General features: G+C 49.1%; 1 protein-coding gene across 3 annotated transcripts in view; it reads right to left on the bottom strand.

Annotated features, from left to right (window-relative positions):
- Positions 1 to 25,292, bottom strand: part of PRIMA1 (proline rich membrane anchor 1) — a 77,773-nt gene that overhangs the window by 11,790 nt on the left and 40,691 nt on the right. For all 3 annotated transcript variants that reach the window (XM_069951063.1, XM_069951062.1, XM_069951064.1), the window contains exon 4: positions 12,229 to 12,340. In XM_069951063.1, coding sequence (XP_069807164.1) covers positions 12,229 to 12,340 — 112 coding nt within the window. The remainder of the gene's footprint in view (positions 1 to 12,228; positions 12,341 to 25,292) is intronic.

Raw genomic sequence — 25,292 nt, forward strand, 5'->3', positions numbered from 1 at the left:
ACCAGGAGACAGGCCAGTACACCAGGAGACATGGAGGAGGCTAGAGGCTACCAGGAGACAGGCCAGTACACCAGGAGACGTGGAGGAGGCCGTAGTATCCAGCGGTTGGAGGCTACCAGGAGACAGGCCAGTACACCAGGAGACATGGAGGAGGCTAGAGGCTACCAGGAGACAGGCCAGTACACCAGGAGACAAGGAGGAGGCCGTAGGAGGCAACAACCCAGCAGCAGGACCGCTACCTCCGCCTCTGTGCAAGGAGGACCAGGAGGAGCACTGCCAGAGCCCTGCACAATGTCCTCCAGCAGCCACAAATCTGCATGTGTCTGCACAAACGGTTAGAAACCGGCTCCATGAGGACGGTATGAGGGCCCGACGTCCACAGATGGGGGTTGTGCTTACAGACCAACACTGTGCAGGACGCTCGGCATTTACCAGAGAACACCAGGATTGGCAGATTCACCACTAGCGCCCCCTGTGCTCCTCACAGATGAGAGCAGGTTCACACTGAGCACATGTGACAGACACTGTGGAGAGTGATCTGCTGCCTGCAACGTCCTTCAGCATGAGCGGTCTGGCAGGCAGGGCCGCCGATAGGGCAGTACAAGTGGTACTGCCGTATGGGGCTCGGACCCTAAGAGACGGGGGGGGGGGGGGGGGGGGGGCGCCGGCCCCCCTTGCCCCTTGTCTCTGAGCATCCCGAGAAGCTGCGGCCGCGCAGCTTCTCGGGATGCACTGATCGCTTTGATGTTCCGCCCGCACAGTGAGCACAGTGAGCGGGCGGAACATTAAAGCGATCAGAATACAGGAGCAGGACCTGTCAGCGTCCTGCTCCTGTATTCACTCCCATAGGCTGCCAGCACTTCATACCAGCAGCCTATGGGAGGCCGGGACGTGACCTCTCCGGCAGGCGTGATCATGTGACGTCATCACGTCTGCCGGAAGTCCCGTCCCCGCGGCTCGCAAGATGGAGCCCGAAGAGGAGGAGGAAGAGCTGCTGCCTGCAGCCACAGCGCGGATTAGGTGAGTAGGATGTTTGTTTTTTTAGGGGCACCTCTGGGGGCATTATTAGTGTATGGGGGGCACCTCTGGGGGCATTATTAGTATATGGGGGCACCTCTGGGGGCATTATTAGTGTATGGGAGCACCTCTGGGGGCATTATTAGTGTATGGGGGCACCTCTGGGGGCATTATTAGTATATGGGGGGCACCTCTGGGGCATTAGTATATGGGGGCACCTCTGGGGGCATTATTAGTTCATGGGGGCACCTCTGGGGGCATTATTAGTGTATGGGGGCACCTTTGGGGGCATTATTAGTGTATGGGGGCACCTCTGGGGGCATTATTAGTATATGGGGGCACCTCTGGGGGCATTATTAGTGTATGGGGGCACCTCTGGGGGCATTATTAGTATATGGGGGCACCTCTGGGGGCATTATTAGTATATGGGGGCACCTCTGGGGGCATTATTAGTTCATGGGGGCACCTCTGGGGGCATTATTAGTGCATGGGGGCACCTCTGGGGGCATTATTAACTCATGGGGGCATCTCTGGGGGCATTATTAGTGCATGGGGGCCACCTGTAGGGGCATTATTAGTTCATGGGGGCACAGCAGGGAATCCTACATACAGGGGGCACAGCAGGGGATCCTATATACAGGGGGCATAGCAGGGGATCCTACATACAGGGGGCACAGCAGGGGATCCTACATACAGGGGGCACAGCAGGGGATCCTACATACAGGGGGCACAGCAGGGGATCCTACATACAGGGGGCACAGCAGGGGATCCTACATACAGGGGGCATCCCACACAGCGCAGTTACTATGGGAGCCTACAGGGGGGAGAAAGGAAAGGAAGTTGCTAGAAATGTGCGGAGCCTAAATTGTTTGTCTCGCAGGTTCTAAGGGGATGAAACGTATCTGGAAGGAATCATCCTGGAGGTCTGGGCCGGATGGAGAGGAAAAGGGAAAGTGACGCCTCAGATCAAAGAGGACGTCACCTGTGAGTCACTGTATGACACTTTTCTTATTTTGTAGAACATCATTTAGTAGGGGCGCCCCGAGGTGACAGCTACTACATTATCTGTACTCAGAGATATCACTGTGTTATCTGTGGTGTTACATAGGACTGCAGGTGACTACTACATTATCTGTACTCAGAGATATCACTGTGTTATCTGTGGTGTTACATAGGACTGCAGGTGACATCTACATTATCTGTACTCAGAGATATCACTGTGTTATCTGTGCTGTTACATAGGACTGCAGGTGACATCTACATTATCTGTACTCAGAGGGATATCACTGTGTTATCTGTGCTGTTACATAGGACTGCAGGTGACATCTACTACATGATCTATACTCAGAGATATCACTGTGTTATCTGTGCTGTTACATAGGACTGCAGGTGAAATCTACATTATCTGTACTCAGAGATACCACTGTGTTATGTGGTGTTACATAGGACTGCAGGTGATATCAGGTGATTTCTCCAGGTTGCAGAAGTTCAAACTTCATCGTGCCCTGGTGTGCTGGTGTCTGTATGTGTGTATACATGTGTGCTGGTGTCTGTATGTGTGTATACATGTGTGCTGGTGTCTGTATGTGTGTATACTTGTGTGCTGGTGTCTGTATGTGTGTATACTTGTGTGCTGGTGTCTGTATACATGTGTGCTGGTGTCTGTATACATGTGTGCTGGTGTCTGTATGTCTGTATACATGTGTGCTGGTGTCTGTATGTCTGTATACATGTGTGCTGGTGTCTGTATGTCTGTATACATGTGTGCTGGTGTCTGTATACATGTGTGCTGGTGTCTGTATACATGTGTGCTGGTGTCTGTGTGTGAGATCAATTCTAGAGAACTGGCTCATATATCCCATTTTCCCCAGTGGCTTAAAATGTAACCTCTGTTATACAGTTATAAAATTGTAGAACCTAAATGTGAACAAGGTGCAATTCAAATAGACACTTACTTGTATAGCTGCCTCTTGTGCTCTGTATGCAGTGCATTATATTCACCCCTGCAACGTACAATTTATAGCGTGACTACAAGCCCAGCGGGGCTCATTATGATGGAGACTAAAACTTATACAAGAGTGGGGTAGGGGTTCCCCTGTATTCAGAATGCTGTTGAGTGCTCGGCAATGCCCCGTCTGGGATTATTGAATTTCGAGGGTCTATGCAGAGCAGGATAAAGACACCTCTGCTGCACAAACAGGATCTCCTAGAAAGCGTTCTCACCGCCATGTATTCGCTATCACTGGCTTGGGTGAGCTAAACTAGTCTGCCTGGGGGGGGGGGGTGATTTGTATATGCTCACTAACATGGAACAGCCTCATTATATTAGCCTTATCAACATATTCTATGCTAGTGAGCATACCGGGGGGGGGGGGGGGGGGGGGGGGGATATTGGTGAACATATACAAATCACACAGCCCCCCAGACCCTCGAAATTCAATAACCCCAAACGGGGCATTGCCTAGTACTCAACAGCATTCTGAATACAGAGGAACCCCTACCCCACTCTTGTATAAGTTTTAGTCTCCACCATAATGAGCCCCGCTGGGCTTGTAGACACGCTATAAGTTGTACGTTGCAGGGGTGAGTATAATGCACTGCATACAGAGCACAAGAGACAGCTATACAAGTAAGTGTCTATTTGAATTGCACCTTGTTCACATTTAGTTTCTACAATTTTATAACTGTATAACAGAGGTTACATTTTAAGCCACTGGGGAAAATGGGGAATATGAGCCAGTTCTCTAGAATTGATCTGAACCAAATTATACCTCCCAGCAAGGCGTGGGGCCAACACACTATTTTTTTTTTTTATTAATGTGGGGGGCCCAGACACTTTGGTTGTATGGGGCCCCGAAATTCCTGCTGGCGGCCCTGCTGGCAGGGGGTCAGTAATGGTGTGGGGGGTGGTATCTCTTTGGCGGGCGGCACAGCCCTCCATGTGCTGCCAGAGATAGCCTGACTGCCATTAGGTAGCGAGACCCTCAGAGCCCTAGTGAGACCATATGCTGGTGCGGCTGGGTTCCTCTTAATGCAGGACAATGCTAGACCTCATGTGGCTGGAGTGTGGCAGCAGTTCCTACAAGATGGAGGCAGTGAAGCTATGGACAGGCTGCCCGTTCCCCAGACCTGAATCCCATTGAGCACATCGGGGACATCGTGTCTCCTCCATCCACCAACGTCACGTTGCAGCACAGACTGTCTGGGAGTTGGCGGCTGCTTTAGTCCAGATCTGGGAGGAGATCCCTCAGGAGACCATCGGCCAACTCATCAGGAGCATGCCCGGGCCTTGTAGGGAGGTCATACAGACACCTCATCAGGAGAATGCCCGGGCCTTGTAGGGAGGTCATACAGCCACCTCATCAGGAGCATGCCCGGGCCTTGTAGGAAGGTCATACAGACACCTCATCAGGAGCATGCCCGGGCCTTGTAGGGAGGTCATACAGACACCTAATCAGGAGCATGACTGGGCCTTGTAGGGAGGTCATACGGCCACCTCATCAGGAGCATGCCCGGGCCTTGTAGGGATGTCATACACCTCATCAGGAGCATGCCCGGGCCTTGTAGGGAGGTCATACAGACACCTCATCAGGAGCATGCCCAGGCCTTGTAGGGAGGTCATACACCTCATCAGGAGCATGCCCAGGCCTTGTAGGGAGGTCATACAGACACCTCATCAGGAGAATGCCTGGGCCTTGTAGGGAGGTCATACAGCCACATCATCAGGAGCGTGCCCGGGCCTTGTAGGGAGGTCATACAGCCACATCATCAGGAGCATGCCCAGCTCTCTCTCCCTGCTTTATACTGCAGCTGCTCTCTCTCTCCTCCATGCTTTATACTGCAGCTGCTCTTTCTCTCTCCTGCATGCTTCATACTGCAGCTGCTCTCTCTCCCCGATGCTTTATACTGCAGCTGATCTCTCTCCCCAATGCTTCATACTGCAGCTGCTCTTGTGCTCTCCTGCATGCTTCATACTGTACCTGCACGCTCTCTCTTCTCCATGCTTTATACTGCAGTGTTGTTCTGTGGTAGTCTATACCAGCCTTCTCGCCTATGCTTTATACTGCAGCTGCTGAGCCGCTATCACCTGATCCTTGGGCAGAGGAGCTGTTACCATACCGACCAATCAGATTCCAGCTTTCAGTTCAGAGGCCTTTCTATAAATGAAAGGTGGAATCTGATTGGTCCCAAATCAATCATTATATAAACAATTTATAGACCAATTAGCTCACAGAGCATTGTCTACACTGGATACAGCTGAGAGCAGGACTAACTATGTCCAATGTATCAGTCTGGAGCTCACAGAGCATTGTCTACACTGGATACAGCTGGGAGCAGGACTAGCTATGTACAATGTATCAGTCTGGAGCTCACAGAGCATTGTCTACACTGAATACAGCTGAGAGCAGGGCTAGCTATGTACAATGTATCAGTCTGGAGCTCACAGAGCATTGTCTACACTGGATACAGAGCAGGGCTAGCTATGTACAATGTATCAGTCTGGAGCTCACAGAGTATTGTCTACACTGGGTACAGCTGAGAGCAGGACTAGCTATGTACAATGTATCAGTCTGGAGCTCACAGAGCATTGTCTACACTGGATACAGCTGAGAGCAGGACTAGCTATGTACAATGTATCAGTCTGGAGCTCACAGAGCATTGTCTACACCGGATACAGAGCAGGACTAGCTATGTACAATGTATCAGTCTGGAGCTCACAGAGCATTGTCTACACCGGATACAGAGCAGGACTAGCTATGTACAATGTATCAGTCTGGAGCTCACAGAGCATTGTCTACACCGGATACAGAGCAGGACTAGCTATGTACAATGTATCAGTCTGGAGCTCACAGAGCATTGTCTACACTGGATACAGAGCAGGACTAGCTATGTACAATGTATCAGTCTGGAGCTCACAGAGCATTGTCTACACTGGATACAGAGCAGGACTAGCTATGTACAATGTATCAGCGTGAGGTCCATGCTGTAGAGCTCACAGAGCATTGTCTGGTTATGAACAGGTCCTCACTGTCTCCTGGCCTCTGGGGGGCAGTACACTATAGACCACCCTGGTGGTGCGGCTGGATGATGCTCCCATTGCCCCCTTCTCCTCAGAGACTCAGGGTGCCCCCTCCCCCCCCCATCAGGATTTATTATTCATGATGAAGAAGTTCTGCCATCTGCCTTCTCATCAATCACAATGAAGCCAGCGGCCATCACTGCCATGTTCTCCTCACACCCCGGCGCTGCAATAAACCTGCCCGTCCTGTGCGTTCAGCCATGAAGAGCGGGAAGCCTGTCACACAATCCCACATGACTATTCATAACCCCAAATATGGACTGGTGGCAAAAACACCAAACCTTAACAATAGTCAGTATATCAGGGGTTAATAACCCCCGGGGTCACCTACAGCATCACTCCTATAATCCGCCATCTGATGGTCCAGAATGTCCCATTGTCTGGTCAGACCCCTCCATGTGGCGTCACCCCCTATATACTATATAACATAGTGCAGTATATCAGGGGTTAATAACTGCCAAGCCGGGGTCACCTACAGCATCACTCCTATAATCCGCCATCTGATGGTCCAGAATCTCTGGACAGACCCCTCCATATGGCATGACCCCCTATAGATCACATGGTGCAGTATATCTGGGATCAGCTCCTTCCCGCTCCGCTGCGTCTTGTAATCCTCAGAGGAGAAGGCGGCGGAGACGGATGACCCCGCTATTAATAACGGTGACGCTCCACATGGGAACATTACACACGGCTTTATATAGTCGCTGTGATGGATCCAGGAAAGTGACAGCGACAAAGACACAGAGCGTGGGCCAATCCCCTGGCAGATAACAGCGAGCAGAGCAGGACAATAGCAGATCTGCTGCTGGTCCTACAAGTCCTGTAACAACTGCTTCATGGCCATGCTGGGGTTTGTAGTGCTCTGTGTATAATAGTAGTGTATTATGGCCATGCTGGGGTTTGTAGTGCTCTGTGTATAATAGTAGTGTATTATAGCCATGCTGGGGTTTGTAGTGCTCTGTGTATAATAGTAGTGTATTATAGCCATGCTGGGGTTTGTAGTGCTCTGTGTATAATAGTAGTGTATTATGGCCATGCTGGGGTTTGTAGTGCTCTGTGTATAATAGTAGTGTATTATAGCCATGCTGGGGTTTGCAGTGCTCTGTGTATAATAGTAGTGTATTATGGCCATGCTGGGGTTTGTAGTGCTCTGTGTATAATAGTAGTGTATTATGTTCATGCTGGGAGTTGTAGAACTCTGCATATAGTGTATAATAGTATTGTATTATGGCCATGCTGGGAGTTGTAGTGCTCTGTGTATAATAGTAGTGTATTATAGCCATGCTGGGATTTGCAGTGCTCTGTGTATAATAGTAGTGTATTATAGCCATGCTGGGGTTTGCAGTGCTCTGTGTATAATAGTAGTGTATTATGGCCATGCTGGGAGTTGTAGTGCTCTGTGTATAATAGTAGTGTATTATGTTCATGCTGGGAGTTGTAGAACTCTGCATATAGTGTACAATAGTATTGTATTATGGCCATGCTGGGAGTTGTAGTGCTCTGCATATAGTGTATAACAGAATTGTATTGAGGATCTGCTGGCGTCTATGAGTCGGGATGACTGATGAGATTCTCTTAGATGCTTGATCTCCTCAGCAGACGGTTGTGGCAGGCGGGAGCCCCCTCATTACTTACCCTGTGCTGGATAATTACGGAACAAGCGCCGGCGCGGGGGGTAAGGCAAAGCAATTAATTCAGCCAGTAGTGCAGCAATCAGCGCAGCCGCAGGACGCCGTCACCGCCGAGACCACGCAGCCCGCACACATCCCGCCCACAATTACCACCTCTTCAGGGGGGGAAAACAATTGACTTTTTATTGTATAAACTTAGTAAAAATGTATAGATTTGTGTCAGTCTGTGTGATGCACAGATAAAAGAAGGAACAGCTCCTCTCTAGACTTCAGGGTGTGTGAGGCACTGCAGCTCAATTCATCTGAATGCAATACCAGACACAACCTATGGTCAGGAGGGGCGCTGTATCTGAGTGATCCACCACCCGACCCCAGTGCTTGGTTACCGCCACCCCATGCCATATGGGAGACAGGGACAATACTGCCCAATGTCTGTGGGAGCTAGAGGGGTTAAAGGGGCACTCCAGCGAAAATCTTTTTCTTTCAAACCAACTGGTTTCAGAAAGTTATATAGATTTGTACATTACTTCTATATAAAAATCTGATTTTCGCTGGCATACCCCACCAGAAGGAGAAGGGCTTACTCTTTGGTGCCACCTACTGGAGGGAAAGTTTCTTAACTCAGTGTCCGGGCCCTTTAAAGTGTACCTGTCACTTTAAAACTTTTGTCAGGTCATAGAGAAAGGTCAAAAATTTTATTCGGACCCTGACCAATTGCTAGACCAACAGGGAGAGAAGTGAATGGATGAACGCTTCACTCTGATCACATGACTGTCCATAGACTTACATTAGGTCTTGGTCACATGGCACAGAACTGGCAGAGAACACGCTTAGCACACTTCTCAAAGGCGCATCGGTCGGGGACTAACCACTTCACCCCTCAACCATCTCACTGATGTCCTATAGGCCAGATAGAGGGTGGACGTCCGCCAGCACGCATTGTCTATGAAGCCTGTCAGAAGTGACAGCCTCTACTTACACGGATGTCGGTGACACAGAGAGCGAGCGCTCTTCCTTCTGGAGGATGTCTAGTGTTAGGGGTTCAGTTGGGCAATGTAAAAGGAGATATCCACAAGGTCATGGGTCCCATGGCAGCCGCAGGGGCTTCCTCTATAACATGCACGCTGCTGTATAAAATATACGTATAGAATGCAACTCTACTGATTGGTCACTCCTCACCAGCTGCGCCCCCTCCCTGTACTGATACTGGGGTCACTCCTCACCAGCTGCACCCCCTCCCTGTACTGACACTGGGGTCACTCCTCACCAGCTGCACCCCCTCCCTGTACTGATACTGGGGTCACTCCTCACCAGCTGCACCCCCTCCCTGTACTGATACTGGGGTCACTCCTCACCAGCTGCACCCCCTCCCTGTACTGATACTGGGGTCACTCCTCACCAGCTGCACCCCCTCCCTGTACTGACACTGGGGTCGGTCCTCACCAGCTGCACCCCCTCCCTGTACTGATACTGGGGTCACTCCTCACCAGCTGCACCCCCTCCCTGTACTGATACTGGGGTCGGTCCTCACCAGCTGCACCCCCTCCCTGTACTGACACTGGGGTCGGTCCTCACCAGCTGCACCCCCTCCCTGTACTGAAACTGGGGTCGGTCCTCACCAGCTGTACCCCCTCCCTGTACTGATACTGGGGTCACTCCTCACCAGCTGCACCCCCTCCCTGTACTGACACACTGGGGTCACTCCTCACCAGCTGCACCCCCTCCCTGTACTGATACTGGGGTCACTCCTCACCAGCTGCACCCCCTCCCTGTACTGACACTGGGGTCACTCCTCACCAGCTGCACCCCCTCCCTGTACTGATACTGGGGTCACTCCTCACCAGCTGCACCCCCTCCCTGTACTGACACTGGGGTCGGTCCTCACCAGCTGCACCCCCTCCCTGTACTGACACACTGGGGTCACTCCTCACCAGCTGCCCCCCCCTGTACTGACACTGGGGTCACTCCTCACCAGCTGCACCCCCTCCCTGTACTGATACTGGGGTCACTCCTCACCAGCTGCACCCCCTCCCTGTACTGACACTGGGGTCACTCCTCACCAGCTGCACCCCCTCCCTGTACTGATACTGGGGTCACTCCTCACCAGCTGCACCCCCTCCCTGTACTGATACTGGGGTCACTCCTCACCAGCTGCACCCCCTCCCTGTACTGATACTGGGGTCTCTCCTCACCAGCTGCACCCCCTCCCTGTACTGATACTGGGGTCACTCCTCACCAGCTGCACCCCCTCCCTGTACTGACACTGGGGTCGGTCCTCACCAGCTGCACCCCCTCCCTGTACCGATACTGGGGTCACTCCTCACCAGCTGCACCCCCTCCCTGTACTGATACTGGGGTCACTCCTCACCAGCTGCACCCCCTCCCTGTACTGATACTGGGGTCGGTCCTCACCAGCTGCACCCCCTCCCTGTACTGACACACTGGGGTCACTCCTCACCAGCTGCACCCCCTCTGTACTGACACACTGGGGTCACTCCTCACCAGCTGCCCCCCCTGTACTGATACTGGGGTCACTCCTTACCAGCTGCACCCCCTCCCTGTACCGATACTGGGGTCACTCCTCACCAGCTGCCCCCCCCTGTACTGACACACTGGGGTCACTCCTCACCAGCTGCCCCCCCCCCCCGTACTGATACTGGGGTCACTCCTCACCAGCTGCACCCCCCCCCCTGTACTGATACTGGGGTCACTCCTCACCAGCTGCACCCCCTCCCTGTACTGATACTGGGGTCACTCCTCACCAGCTGCCCCCCCCTGTACTGATACTGGGGTCACTCCTCACCAGCTGCACCCCCCCCCCCCTGTACTGATGCTGGGGTCACTCCTCACCAGCTGCACCCCCTCCCTGTACTGATACTGGGGTCACTCCTCACCAGCTGCACCCCCTCCCTGTACTGACACTGGGGTCGGTCCTCACCAGCTGCACCCCCTCCCTGTACTGACACTGGGGTCGGTCCTCACCAGCTGCCCCCCCCTGTACTGACACTGGGGTCACTCCTCACCAGCTGCACCCCCTCCCTGTACTGACACTGGGGTCACTCCTCACCAGCTGCACCCCCTCCCTGTACTGACACACTGGGGTCACTCCTCACCAGCTGCACCCCCCCCTGTACTGACACTGGGGTCACTCCTCACCAGCTGCACCCCCTCCCTGTACTGACACTGGGGTCACTCCTCACCAGCTGCACCCCCTCCCTGTACTGACACACTGGGGTCACTCCTTACCAGCTGCACCCCCTCCCTGTACTGACACTGGGGTCACTCCTCACCAGCTGCCCCCCCCTGTACTGATACTGGGGTGTCACTCCTCACCAGCTGCACCCCCCCCCCCCCCTGTACTGATGCTGGGGTCACTCCTCACCAGCTGCACCCCCTCCCTGTACTGATACTGGGGTCACTCCTCACCAGCTGCACCCCCTCCCTGTACTGACACTGGGGTCGGTCCTCACCAGCTGCACCCCCTCCCTGTACTGACACTGGGGTCACTCCTCACCAGCTGCACCCCCTCCCTGTACTGATACTGGGGTCACTCCTCACCAGCTGCACCCCCTCCCTGTACTGACACTGGGGTCACTCCTCACCAGCTGCACCCCCTCCCTGTACTGACACACTGGGGTCACTCCTCACCAGCTGCCCCCCCCTGTACTGACACTGGGGTCACTCCTCACCAGCTGCACCCCCTCCCTGTACTGACACTGGGGTCACTCCTCACCAGCTGCACCCCCTCCCTGTACTGACACTGGGGTCGGTCCTCACCAGCTGCACCCCCTCCCTGTACTGACACACTGGGGTCACTCCTTACCAGCTGCACCCCCTCCCTGTACTGACACACTGGGGTCACTCCTCACCAGCTGCACCCCCTCCCTGTACTGACACTGGGGTCGGTCCTCACCAGCTGCACCCCCTCCCTGTACGGACACTGGGGTCGGTCCTCACCAGCTGCACCCCCTCCCTGTACTGACACACTGGGGTCGGTCCTCACCAGCTGCACCCCCTCCCTGTACTGACACACTGGGGTCACTCCTCACCAGCTGCCCCCCCCTGTACTGACACTGGGGTCACTCCTCACCAGCTGCACCCCCTCCCTGTACTGACACTGGGGTCGGTCCTCACCAGCTGCACCCCCTCCCTGTACTGACACTGGGGTCGGTCCTCACCAGCTGCACCCCCTCCCTGTACTGACACTGGGGTCGGTCCTCACCAGCTGCACCCCCTCCCTGTACTGACACTGGGGTCGGTCCTCACCAGCTACATACCTTCCCTTAGAGGTCATCATCACTACCCCCAAGGTTACATCATTTAACCCCCATCCCCCCAGGACCACCAGGAAACACACACAAACCAGGAGCGTTTGCCTTTGAGACCAGTAACTACCCAGTTGTTACAAGACTACAACTCCCAGCATGCTCAGTGTTGTAGTTTTGCAGCAGCTGCAGAGCCACAGGCAGGAAGCAGCAGTTCAGGACCCCCTTGTCTTACCTTTTTATTGCCTTGTAGCACATAATAACCACTATGAAGAGGACGACGGCTGCCAGGATGATGAGCAGGAAATGCCACCAGGTCTCCTCCACGCAGCATTGTGGGATCTTAACTGAAAGACAAAGTCAGCCGGTCATTGGTGGATCCCATAGATCCCATCTACAACCCCACCCTCTCCAATCTGTGGCCCTCCAGCTGATACTGTGAGCATGCTTGGAGTTGTAGTGATGCATCCGCTGTAGAGACACAGATCCGTGCTAGAACATAAACCTTATATTCCCATGACTTCTGGATCTGACTACATAGGTTTTGTGTGTAGTCTGTAACCATGGAGACACATAGATCTGCACAGGAGCTGTATACACAGAATGGAAGGAAGTGTTCATGAAGACTTTATATTTAATAGCCATTAAATCCAGAAAATAAAGGGCTGAAAAGTCTTCACATCCCTGACCATTCCCCTATATATCCCATCCCCGACCATTCCCCTATATATCCCATCCCCGACCATTCCCCTATATATCCCATCCAGACCATTCCCCTATATATCCCATCCCCGACCATTCCCCTATATATCCCATCCCCGACCATTCCCCTATATATCCCATCCCCGACCATTCCCCTATATATCCCATCCCCGACCATTCCCCTATATATCCCATCCCCGACCATTCCCCTATATATCCCATCCCCGACCACTCCCCTATATATCTCATCCCCGACCACTCCCCTATAGATCCCATCCCCGACCACTCCCCTATAGATCCCATCCCCGACCATTCCCCTATAGATCTCATCCCCGACCATTCCCCTATAGATCTCATCCCTGACCATTCCCCTATATATCCCATCCCTGACCATTCCCCTATATATCCCATCCCCGACCATTCCTCTATAGATTCTGTAACTCTGCGGTCACCTTGTATTTTATAGCCACTGTTCAGACAAGGCTGCCCGTCCTCGCTTGTCACATGAACATATTTATGACACATTGAGGCTGCAACTTTATAGCAGATATCGATTGTATGTTCTGGGTAATGAATTATCTGTCAGCAAATTCCCTATATCTGACGGGAACTAATGAGAATAGATGACTGAGTATAGTGCTACCTAAATATCTCACAGCCTGAAGGATATATCAGTACTAGAGTGTTATAAGAATGAGGGGCTGATATTAGTCATATACACCCTCCAGACATTACACCATATGTGACTGATATCAGCCGCTCCTCTTATAACGCCCCAGTACTGATATAACCTCCAGATATTACATCATATGTGACTGATATCAGCGGCTCCTCTTATAACGCTCCAGTACTGATATAACCTCCTATTACATCCTATGTGACTGATATCAGCGGCTCCTCTTATAACGCTCCAGTACTGATATAACCTTCTATTACATCATATGTGACTGATATCAGCCGCTCCTCTTATAACGCTCCAGCACTGATATAACCTCCTATTACACCATATGTGACTGATATCAGCCGCTCCTCTTATAACACTCCAGTACTGATATAACCTCCTATTACATATGTGACTGATATCAGCCGCTCCTCTTATAACGCTCCAGTACTGATATAACCTCCTATTACATCATATGTGACTGATATCAGCCGCTCCTCTTATAACGCTCCAGTACTGATATAACCTCCTATTACATCCTATGTGACTGATATCAGCCACTCCTCCTATAACGCTCCAGTACTGATATAACCTCCTATTACATCCTATGTGACTGATATCAGCGGCTCCTCTTATAATGCTCCAGCACTGATATAACCTCCTATCATGTGACTGATATCAGCCGCTCCTCTTATAACGCTCCAGTACTGATATAACCTCCAGACATGACATCATACTAGTGCTGGAGCGTTATAGGAGCAGCTTGTGGTGTTTTGGGTGGATTTTCTCAGATGTGGGAGAGGTCCGGGGGTCTGTGATACTGCAGATGAGGTTGCTGTTTGGCTCCTGCGGCCGGCCTGTACACAGCTGATAATAGAAGCAATCATCCTGAGATGCAGCAGAGCCGTAGCCTGTGGGTAGGAGATGCTATCCTCATTATTACTCCTCAGCTATCGGAGGGGGCATCTACTACTGCAGAGTATTCCTTAGCTCCTGCAGAGCATCACTGGAATCTTCTGATTATTCTATAGTAAGTATTATACAGGATCCCCCCAACTCCCCATTCTTCTGAAGGGCGGTGTTCCCCAACCAGTGCCTCTCCTCCTCCGGCTGTAAGAGCATGATGGGAGTTGTAGTTTTATCACACAGAATGGTGGTCACTGCTGCAGGACACAAGACTGAGCAAATACAAAGAGCGTCTCTCCATGTGGGGGACTCCCAGTCCTCCCAGTATAAGGACAGCTCATTGGTCTCAAAGCTTGTAATGCTTCACCTCACCTGCGGGGGCAGTGCAGGGGACTTATACTGCTTGCACAATGGTCCCAGACGTTATTCTATAGGTCAGTCTGAACACAGCCATCTCCATGATTACAGCTTTTATAATATTTTATTACTTTTAAAACGAGACAATTGTATTCCTAATATAATAATAATCCTATCTGTGACCCCTATAGCCTAATGTTTCGGTTCACTTGTTGCGAAATGTTCCATAGCTTTTATTGATATCATGTTGGTGTAGATGGGAATGTTTGAGCGCTTTTTAATTTTTTTTTCTGATATATACTGGTTTATACTTTATATACTGTTTATAATTTATATATATATATATATATATATATATTACACACATACACACACTCACCGGCCACTTTATTAGGTACACCTGTCCAACTGCACGTTACCACTTAATTTCTAATCAGCCAATCACATGGCAGCAACTCAGTGCATTTAGGCATGTAGACATGGTCAAGACAATCTCCTGCAGTTCAAACCGAGCATCAGTATGGGGAAGAAAGGTGATTTGAGGCCTTTGAACGTGGCATGGTTGTTGGTGCCAGAAGGGCTGGTCTGAGTATTTCAGAAACTGCTGATCTACTGGGATTTTCACGCACAACCATCTCTAGGGTTTACAGAGAATGGTCCGAAAAAGAAAAACCATCCAGTGAGCGGCAGTTCTGTGGGCAGAAATGCCTTGTTGATGCCAGAGGTCAGAGGAGAATGGGCAGACTGGTTCCAGCTGATAGAAAGGCAACAGTGACTCAAATAGCCAACCGTTACAACCAAGGTAGGCAGAAGAGCATCTCTGAACGCACAGTACACAGTATGGGCTACAGCAGCAGAAGACCACACCGGGGGCCACTCCGCTCAGCTAAGAACAGGAAACTGAGGCTACAATTTGCACAAGCTCATCGAAATTGGACAGTAGAAGATTGGAAAAACGTTGCCTGGTCTGATGAGTCTCGATTTCTGCTTGAACATGACAATGAGGTCACTGTACTCCAATGGCCTCCACAGTCACCAGATCTCAATCCAATAGAGCATCTTTGGGATGTGGTGGAACGGGAGATTGGCATCATGGATGTGCAGCCGACAAATCTGCGGCAACTGTGTGATGCCATCATGTCAATATGGACCAAAATCTCTGAGGAAGCTTCCAGCACCTTGTTGTATCTATGCCACCAAGAATTGAGGCAGTTCTGAAGGAAAAAGGGGGTCCAACCCGTTCCTAGCATGGTGTACCTAATAAAGTGGCCGGTGAGTGTATTATGCCTTTATTGCAGCATAAGATGCATACAGCAGTAACACATGCAGAACATAAAGAAAAACCTGCTTGTCTGGGCACTTACTATACAGGTAAGTTCCCTCACTATACCTGGTAGAAAATCAAACAGAACCAGGTGTGGCAGATACTGGCTTGCTTCAGTCTTCCTTCTCCCAGGGCCAAACAGTTAGTCCAGGGTAGTAGCCACACCTAGTCAGCTGACTTAGATATCCCCAACAAGTCCCAGCCTGGAACATGGGGAGCAGGCACCCACCCAACACTTTGCCTGCTCCCAATAAGAGCCGGCCTGGAATTGACTGAAACAGTCAATCTAACACTACACGTATCAGCTGCCTAACACCGCTGACACCATCTAAAGGCTCTTATTTCACCAAGGATCCATAGCTCCAGGTACATGCCAAGAACCTGGCCGGGATGTATATACCATTACAGACTTTCCCAGTCGCTGCCTTAGGGCGGGTTCACACTACGGAATTCTCGCGGAAAGAAGTGACATGACACTTCTTTCAGCGTATAGCAGAATACGCCGGCCCATAGAATGGTGTCTATGGAGCCAGTGGAAAAGCGTGTGCCCGTGCGGGCGGACAGCTGACGGAATTCCGTAGTGTGAACCCGCCCTTACAATATATATATATATATATATTCACACTGGTTTATATTATATATACTGATTTATATTATATATATATACTGGTTTATATTATATATATTGGTTTATATTTTTTACACTGTTTTATTTATATATATATATATATATACACACACACACACACACACTGGTTTATATTATATATACTGATTTAGGCTATGTTCACACTATGTATATTTGAGGCTGTATTTGGTCCTCAAGTCAGATCCTCATAGCAACCAAAACCAGGAGTGGATTGAAAACACAGAAAGCATCTGTTCACACAATGTAGAAATTGAGTGGATGGCCGTCATATAATGGCAAATATTTGCTGTTATTTTAGAACAACGGCTGTTATATTGAAATAATGGCCGTTATTTACTGTTATATGGCGGCCGTCCACTCAATTTCATCATTGTGTGATCAGATCCTTTGTGTGTTTTTAATCCACTCCTGGTTTTGGTTGCCATACTGACTGAAATATATGTAGTGTGAACGTAGCCTTATATTATATATAGGCTATGTTCACACGTCTTTTCATCTCCGTTTAAAATGACGTCCGTCATTTTGAATCTAAAATAACGGACGTTATTTAGCAGCCTGACCTCCCCTTTGTGCACTGACGGGTGTTTGTACATTATACTGGTATTAGGGGGGGGTTGTATTATACTGCACAGGTACAGAGTATTATTGTGTGTAATGTGACCGGAGCGGGGGTGTATTATACTGCACAGGTACAGAGTATTATTGTGTGTAATGTGACCGGAGCGGGGGTGTATTATACTGCACAGGTACAGAGTATTATTGTGTGTAATGTGACAGGAGCGGAGGTGTATTATACTGCACAGGTACAGAGTATTATTGTGTGTAATGTGGCCGGAGCGGGGGTGTAGTATACTGCACAGGTACAGAGTATTATTGTGTGTAATGTGGCCGGAGCGGGGGTGTATTATACTGCACAGGTACAGAGTATTATTGTGTGTAATGTGACAGGAGCGGGGGTGTATTATACTGCACAGGTACAGAGTATTATTGTGTGTAATGTGACCGGAGCGGGGGTGTATTATAGTGCACAGGTACAGAGTATTATTGTGTGTAATGTGACCGGAGCGGGGGTGTAGTATACTGCACAGGTACAGAGTATTATTGGTGTGTAATGTGACCGGAGCGGGGGTGTAGTATACTGCACAGGTACAGAGTATTATTGTGTGTAATGTGACCGGAGCGGGGGTGTATTATAGTGCACAGGTACAGAGTATTACTGTGTGTAATGTGGCCGGAGCGGGGGTGTATTATACTGCACAGATACAGAGTATTATTGTGTGTAATGTGACCGGAGCGGGGGTGTATTATACTGCACAGGGACAGAGTATTATTGTGTGTAATGTGGCCGGAGCGGGGGTGTATTATACTGCACAGGTACAGAGTATTATTGTGTGTAATGTGACCGGAGCGGGGGTGTATTATACTGCACAGGTACAGAGTATTATTGTGTGTAATGTGGCCGGAGCGGGGGTGTATTATACTGCACAGGTACAGAGTATTATTGTGTGTAATGTGGCAGGAGCGGGGGTGTAGTATACTGCACAGGTACAGAGTATTATTGTGTGTAATGTGGCCGGAGCGGGGGTGTATTATACTGCACAGGTACAGAGTATTATTGTGTGTAATGTGGCAGGAGCGGGGGTGTAGTATACTGCACAGGTACAGAGTATTATTGTGTGTAATGTGACCGGAGCGGGGGTGTATTATACTGCACAGGTACAGAGTATTATTGTGTGTAATGTGGCCGGAGCGGGGGTGTATTATACTGCACAGGTACAGAGTATTATTGTGTGTAATGTGTCCGGAGCGGGGGTGTAGTATACTGCACAGGTACAGAGTATTATTGTGTGTAATGTGACCGGAGCGGGGGTGTATTATACTGCACAGGTACAGAGTATTATTGTGTGTAATGGGGCAGGAGCGGGGGTGTATTATACTGCACAGATACAGAGTATTATTGTGTGTAATGTGACCGGAGCGGGGGTGTATTATACTGCACAGGTACAGAGTATTATTGTGTGTAATGTGACCGGAGCGGGGGTGTATTATACTGCACAGGTACAGAGTATTATTGTGTGTAATGTGACCGGAGCGGGGGTGTAGTATACTGCACAGGTACAGAGTATTATTGTGTGTAATGTGGCAGGAGCGGGGGTGTATTATAGTGCACAGGTACAGAGTATTATTGTGTGTAATGTGGCCGGAGCGGGGGTGTATTATACTGCACAGGTACAGAGTATTATTGTGTGTAATGTGACCAGAGCGGGGGTGTATTATACTGCACAGGTACAGAGTATTATTGTGTGTAATGTGGCCGGAGCGGGGGTGTATTATACTGCACAGGTACAGAGTATTATTGTGTGTAATGGGGCAGGAGCGGGGGTGTATTATACTGCACAGGTACAGAGTATTATTGTGTGTAATGTGGCCGGAGCGGGGGTGTATTATACTGCACAGGTACAGAGTATTATTGTGTGTAATGTGGCAGGAGCGGGGGTGTATTATACTGCACAGGTACAGAAGAAGAAAGTTTTGCCAGCTCACCTCTCGTGATAGAGTCTAGCAGCTTGCACAGGTCCACTCCAATGGTGAGTGTATTCGTCTTAGTACGAAAAATCAATGATCCAGCAGGCTCCAATGCGGTATAAAAATCACATCCCTTTTATTTGCACAAAATCACCATGTGGTACATACAGACACAGACCCCCAGCACAAAAACTCTGACGTGTTTAGAGTGCGGTATTTGCACTCTTACTCCAGCCAGGGGGTCTGGGGGTCTGTGTCTGTATGTACCACATGGTGATTTTGTGCAAATAAAAGGGATGTGATTTTTATACCGCATTGGATTCTGCTGGATCATTGATTTTTCGTACTGCACAGGTACAGAGTATTATTGGTGTGTAATGTGACCCAGGTTGGCCCGCCTCTCCTATGCGGAATGGGCCTATGGAGCATTCGGAAACCTTGGTGGCTGGGACCAGAGCACTAGTCAGCATAGTGGTCAGGTACCACACGTGGAGTGCACGGTGTTTAGTGTCGACACAGCGTAAATTCCTCCTTGTGGATGAGGTGGTTAGGGGCACAGCGCCCCCTGTAGATGAGGTAGTTAGGAGCACAGCGCCCCCTGTGGATGAGGTGGTTAGGGGCACAGCGCCCCCTGTAGATGAGGTAGTTAGGGGCACAGCGCCCCCTGTGGATGAGGTGGTTAGGGGCACAGCACCCCCTGTGGATGAGGTGGTTAGGTGCACAGCGCCCCCTGTGGATGAGGTGGTTAGGGGCACAGCGCCCCCTGTAGATGAGGTAGTTAGGGGTACAGTGCCCCCTGTGGATGAGGTGGTTAGGGGTACAGCGCCCCCCTGTGGATGAGGTGGTTAGGGGCACAGCGCCCCCCCTGTGGATGAGGTGGTTAGGGGCACAGCGCCCCATGTGGATGAGGTGGTTAGGGGCACAGCCCCCCCTGTGGATGAGGTGGTTAGGGGCACAGCGCCCCCTGTGGATGAGGTGGTTAGGGGCACAGCGCCCCCTGTGGATGAGGTGGTTAGGGGCACAGCGCCCCCTGTGGATGAGGTGGTTAGGGGCACAGCGCCCCCTGTAGATGAGGTGGTTAGGGGCACAGCGCCCCCTGTGGATGAGGTGGTTAGGGGCACACTCGGTGACCTGGTGAAGGTGTGTTCTCTGGAGTACGAGAGGCTGGGGGCTGGTAGGGCCTCTTGTCTTTGGAGGGGCTTTGCCTATAAGGTTCCTTAGCCTGCGTCTCCTCTCCTGGTGGTGGGCTGATGCTGGCACATTAGTCTTTTGTTTTGTGCTGTAGAGATACTGGAGTATAGGGCTTGCAGGCGCTGATCTTGGGCTTTCGGGCTGTGTGTGGGGCTGAGAAGTCTCATTATTGTTGGGTTTAGTATGTTATATATTTTTGTATTGTGATTGTCTTTGTATGTTTGTATAAATTGTATATACTGTATATATTATATATGTTTTGTTTGCACCTGGGGTTGGGGTTTAGTGATAGGTTGGGTGGTGGGTAAAAGGGGGGAGGGGGCTTCTGTGGGACTTTGTTGGGACATTTATATATATAAAATCCTGGTCTGGTTCATGGACGTCTGTGATCATGTACTGGGGGCATGGGATGCCGGACCAGCTAAGGAAAGCCAAAAAAAAAATAATATATATATGTAATGTTTAGTTGTAGGTTATTATTTTGTATCGTGTCTTGTTTAGTTGTAGTTTATTTGTGTAATGATGTCTTGTTTAGTTGGTGTTGGTTTGTATAGAATTATGTCTGTGGTATTAGGTTGTGCACAATGCAACTGGGCCAGGGGGTTCACAATTAGTTATTTATATAGGTGTATAGTATATAATGGTGTATTGTATATAGGTGTATAGTATATAATGGTGTATTGTATATAGGTGTATAGTATATAGTGGTGTATTGTATATAGGTGTATAGTATATAGTGGTGTATTGTATATAGGTGTATAGTATATAGTGGTGTATTGTATATAGGTGTATAGTATATAGTGGTGTATTGTATATAGTGGTGTATTGTATATAGGTGTATAGTATATTGTGGTGTATTGTATATAGTGGTGTAATGTATATAGTTTATTAATACGTTTAGCTAAAATAGTTTATATAGTGTGTCTATATATTGTGTATAGAAAGTCTCATAGTGAGTCCAGCACAAAAGGACCAGGTAGGGCTTAGTTCCAATTCTTTATTGCAAATCCATAAAAGACCAAAAAGTAGGGGGCAAGTTGACGCGTTTCGGCGTAGGCACACGCCTTGTTCACAACTTAGTCTGGACTAAGCCCTACCTGGTCCTCTTGTGCTGGACTCACTAAGAGACCTTCTGTTTGGGAGCTGTGATTTGGGCTCGTCCGAACACATGGACAAGGGGAGTGCTGGTTGAGCTGACTTCAACCTATTTGCATATATATTGTGTATAGGTTTATGGGTTGTCTGTGTGGAAGAATGAGTGCGGGGATGGACCGGTGGTTTATATTATGGTTTCATTTTGTTTTGGTAATTTTTTCTATTGTTTTATTCTGTTAGATATGGTGTGTTCTGTATTTATTGTTATGTTTAAAATTTTAATAAAAGAAATACAGGATTTACTATATATAAAGCAGATATAATAATTTCCCTGCATTATAAAGCTCTATATATAACTCAGCTGCAGCGGAATGAAAATGAATTTGTTGAAGCCGTCGCAGTTAATTCTCCTTGACTCATGTCATCCTGGAGCAGATAATCCGCATTCTCTCCTTCTACACAATTACCAATTATTATAGAGATTAAACGTAGCCCAATGTAATAATGAGCGGCCAGGAGGTGGCGCTGGTGGGTGGGATGATGGCGCTCTCTGTAGTCACAGCACCCCAGCAGTATTTATAGGGTCGCTCGGTGGATTCTATTAAGGAAATGGGCCAAATGCTCCATTGTTTCCGGCAGATATTTATAGCGCAGCTTATAAACTCTTTCCACTTTATTAAATACACTGGATGATCGTCCATCAGACGACTGAGCAGCAAGGCCGTCCAGCCGTGCAGCTGACCCCTCTGGACTCCTAGTGTTTCCCAATTTGTCTGAAAATAACTTTCCACTAACCACAAAGCCAAGATTCCAAAAACTATTATAACACATTCATGTGAGGACAGATCAAGCCCTGGTGTCCCGGAGCCAAAGCATAAAAGCCATCATTATTATACATAACGTATGGTTGGTGGGGGTCCAGGAGCTCTGGAGCAACCCATACCTCTGAATATTATACCCCAGAGCTGCACTCACTATTCTGCTGGTGGGGTCACTGTGTACATACATTACATTACTGATCCTGAGTTACATCCTGTATTATACTGCAGAGCTGCACTCACTATTCTGCTGGTGGGGTCACTGTGTACATACATTACATTACTGATCCTGAGTTACATCCTGTATTATATCCTAGAGCTGCACTCACTATTCTGCTGGTGGGGTCACTGTGTACAAACATTACATTACTGATCCTGTATTATACTCCAGAGCTGCACTCACTATTCTGCTGGTGGGGTCACTGTGTACATACATTACTGATATAATTATATATTTAGTTTATGTTATCAATCTCTTTGTTTTCATGTATATTATAAATCAAGGATAGTGGAGAGATGAAAACTTTAGCCTTTGCATCAAAGTGAAATTTATTTACAGTGGTCAAAAATGTACACCATCTGCTATATCGTAGTACGCACCCTTTGGTGCAGTGCTGTACCAACAGCAGAAATGATAGTCCAGTCCAAGATAGGGAAAGAGCGGCACGCTCCTCAGAGCCTTAGCTGGTTACCCTTCATGTATCTTTCTCACATGTGTACATGCAATTGCGGGGTTACCGTGATTCAGACGCTCTTTGCCGCAATTACCCTTCATGGACTGTTCACACTCGCTGTGTTTGCTCGACGCGTTTCTTGCACTTTCTTTCTTGCAATCATCAGGAGCGGTGGATCGAGTAGTGTATATTCTGTATGAGCAGGCTACTGATAACGGCCCTGCAGGGAAGCCCGCTGTACAGGTTTAAATGCCGGCGTCTCCGTCCCGCCCCCTGCCTGACGTCCCATACTTCCGGGTTTCCCGGTCATGTGTGAGTGACGTATGGGGAGTAGGGGGGGGGGGGGGGGGGGGGGGGGTTGGGGTGCCGTGCATATAGATATCATATAATAAGATCTTAGGGAACTCAGCGCCGTTCTCGGCGTTATAGTATGACAGGGTGAAAGGTACTGGTGGGTTCAGTGGATATGATTAATGGGTGTCCCCAGCGCTGGAGGCATCCCAGCGTGGGATCGTCACTATCAAAACTGTGTCAGCACATAGCAAGGGGGGACCAGGGTACTGCCAGACGTCTAGGAGCACCATCCGTCTAGATAATATTGATAAGTCATGTAAGAGGTAGATAGCGTTAGCTGGATCGGTCGACAAATGAAGACACAATCTGGGTCACTAACATCGTATAGCCACATGTGGTGCAATTACATAGTTTAGCCACATACTGTAGGGGGCGCTAAACAATGATTTACACTTGTGCACCCCATGGTAGCATTGCAGTGCATAGTTAGTTCACTTTGATGCAAAGGCTAAAGTTTTCATCTCTCCACTATCCTTGATACATACATTACTGATACTGAGTTACATCCTGTATTATTCTCCAGAGCTGCACTCACTATTCTGCTGGTGGGGTCACTGTGTACATACATTACTGATCCTGAGTTACATCCTGTATTATACCCCAGAGCTGCACTCACTATTCTGCTGGTGGGGTCACTGTGTACATACATTACATTACTGATACTGAGTTACATCCTGTATTATTCTCCAGAGCTGCACTCACTATTCTGCTGGTGGGGTCACTGTGTACATACATTACTGATCCTGAGTTACATCCTGTATTTCTTTTATTAAAATTTTAAACATAACAATAAATAAATACAGAAATAACACCCCATATACCGTATCTGACCAGAACAAGACAATAAATAGAAAAATGAAATCATAACATAAAGCACCGATCCATCCCCGCACTCATTCCTCCACACAGACAACCCATATACCTATATACAATATATACACCCATATACCTATATACACAATATAAACTATTTAGCTAAACATATTATTAAACTATATACACTACTATATACAAACCTATATATACACTACTATATACTATACACCTATAAACACACCTATATACACCACTATATATACACCTATATAACTAACTAATTGTGAACCCCCTGGCCCAGTTGCATTGTGCACAACCTAATACCACAGACATAATTCTACTCAACCCAACACCAACTAAACAAGACATCATTACACAAATAAACTACAACTAAACAAGACACGATACAAAATAATAACCTACAACTAAACAATACATATGATATTATTAAAAAATTTTTTTTTTTTTTTTTTGGCCCTGAGCTGGTCCGGCATCCCATGCCCCCAGTACATGATCACAGACGTCCATGAACCAGCCCAGGATTTTATATATATATATGTCCCAACAAAGTCCCACAGAAGCCCCCTCCCCCCTTTTACCCACCACCCAACCTATCACTAAACCCGAACCCCAGGTGCAAACAAAACATATATAATATATACAGTATATACAATTTATACAAACATACAAAGATAATCACAATACAAAAATATATAACATACTAAACCCAACAATAATGAGACTTCTCAGCCCCACACACAGCCCGAAAGCCCAAGATCAGCGCCTGCAAGCCCTATACTCCAGTATCTCTACAGCACAAACCAAAAGACTAATGTGCCAGCATCAGCCGCCACCAGGAGAGGAGACGCAGGCTAAGGAACCTTATAGGCAGAGCCCCTCCGAAGACAAGAGGCCCTACCAGCCCCCAGCCTCTCGTACTCCAGAGAGCGCACCTTCACCAGGTCACCGAGTGTGCCCCTAACCACCTCATCCACAGGGGGCGCTGTGCCCCTAACCACCTCATCCACAGGGGGCGCTGTGCCCCTAACCACCTCATCCACAGGGGGGCGCTATGCCCCTAACCACCTCATCCACAGGGAGGATTTTACGCTGCGTCGATACTAAACACCGTGCACTCCACGTGTGGTACCTGACCACTATGCTGACTAGGAATAAAGTGCCCCGGTCCCAGCCACCAAGGTTTCTGAATGCTCCATAGGCCCATT

This window comes from Dendropsophus ebraccatus, chromosome 13 (genome assembly GCF_027789765.1).
Source record: "Dendropsophus ebraccatus isolate aDenEbr1 chromosome 13, aDenEbr1.pat, whole genome shotgun sequence".
In the NCBI taxonomy this organism is placed as follows: domain Eukaryota; kingdom Metazoa; phylum Chordata; class Amphibia; order Anura; family Hylidae; genus Dendropsophus; species Dendropsophus ebraccatus.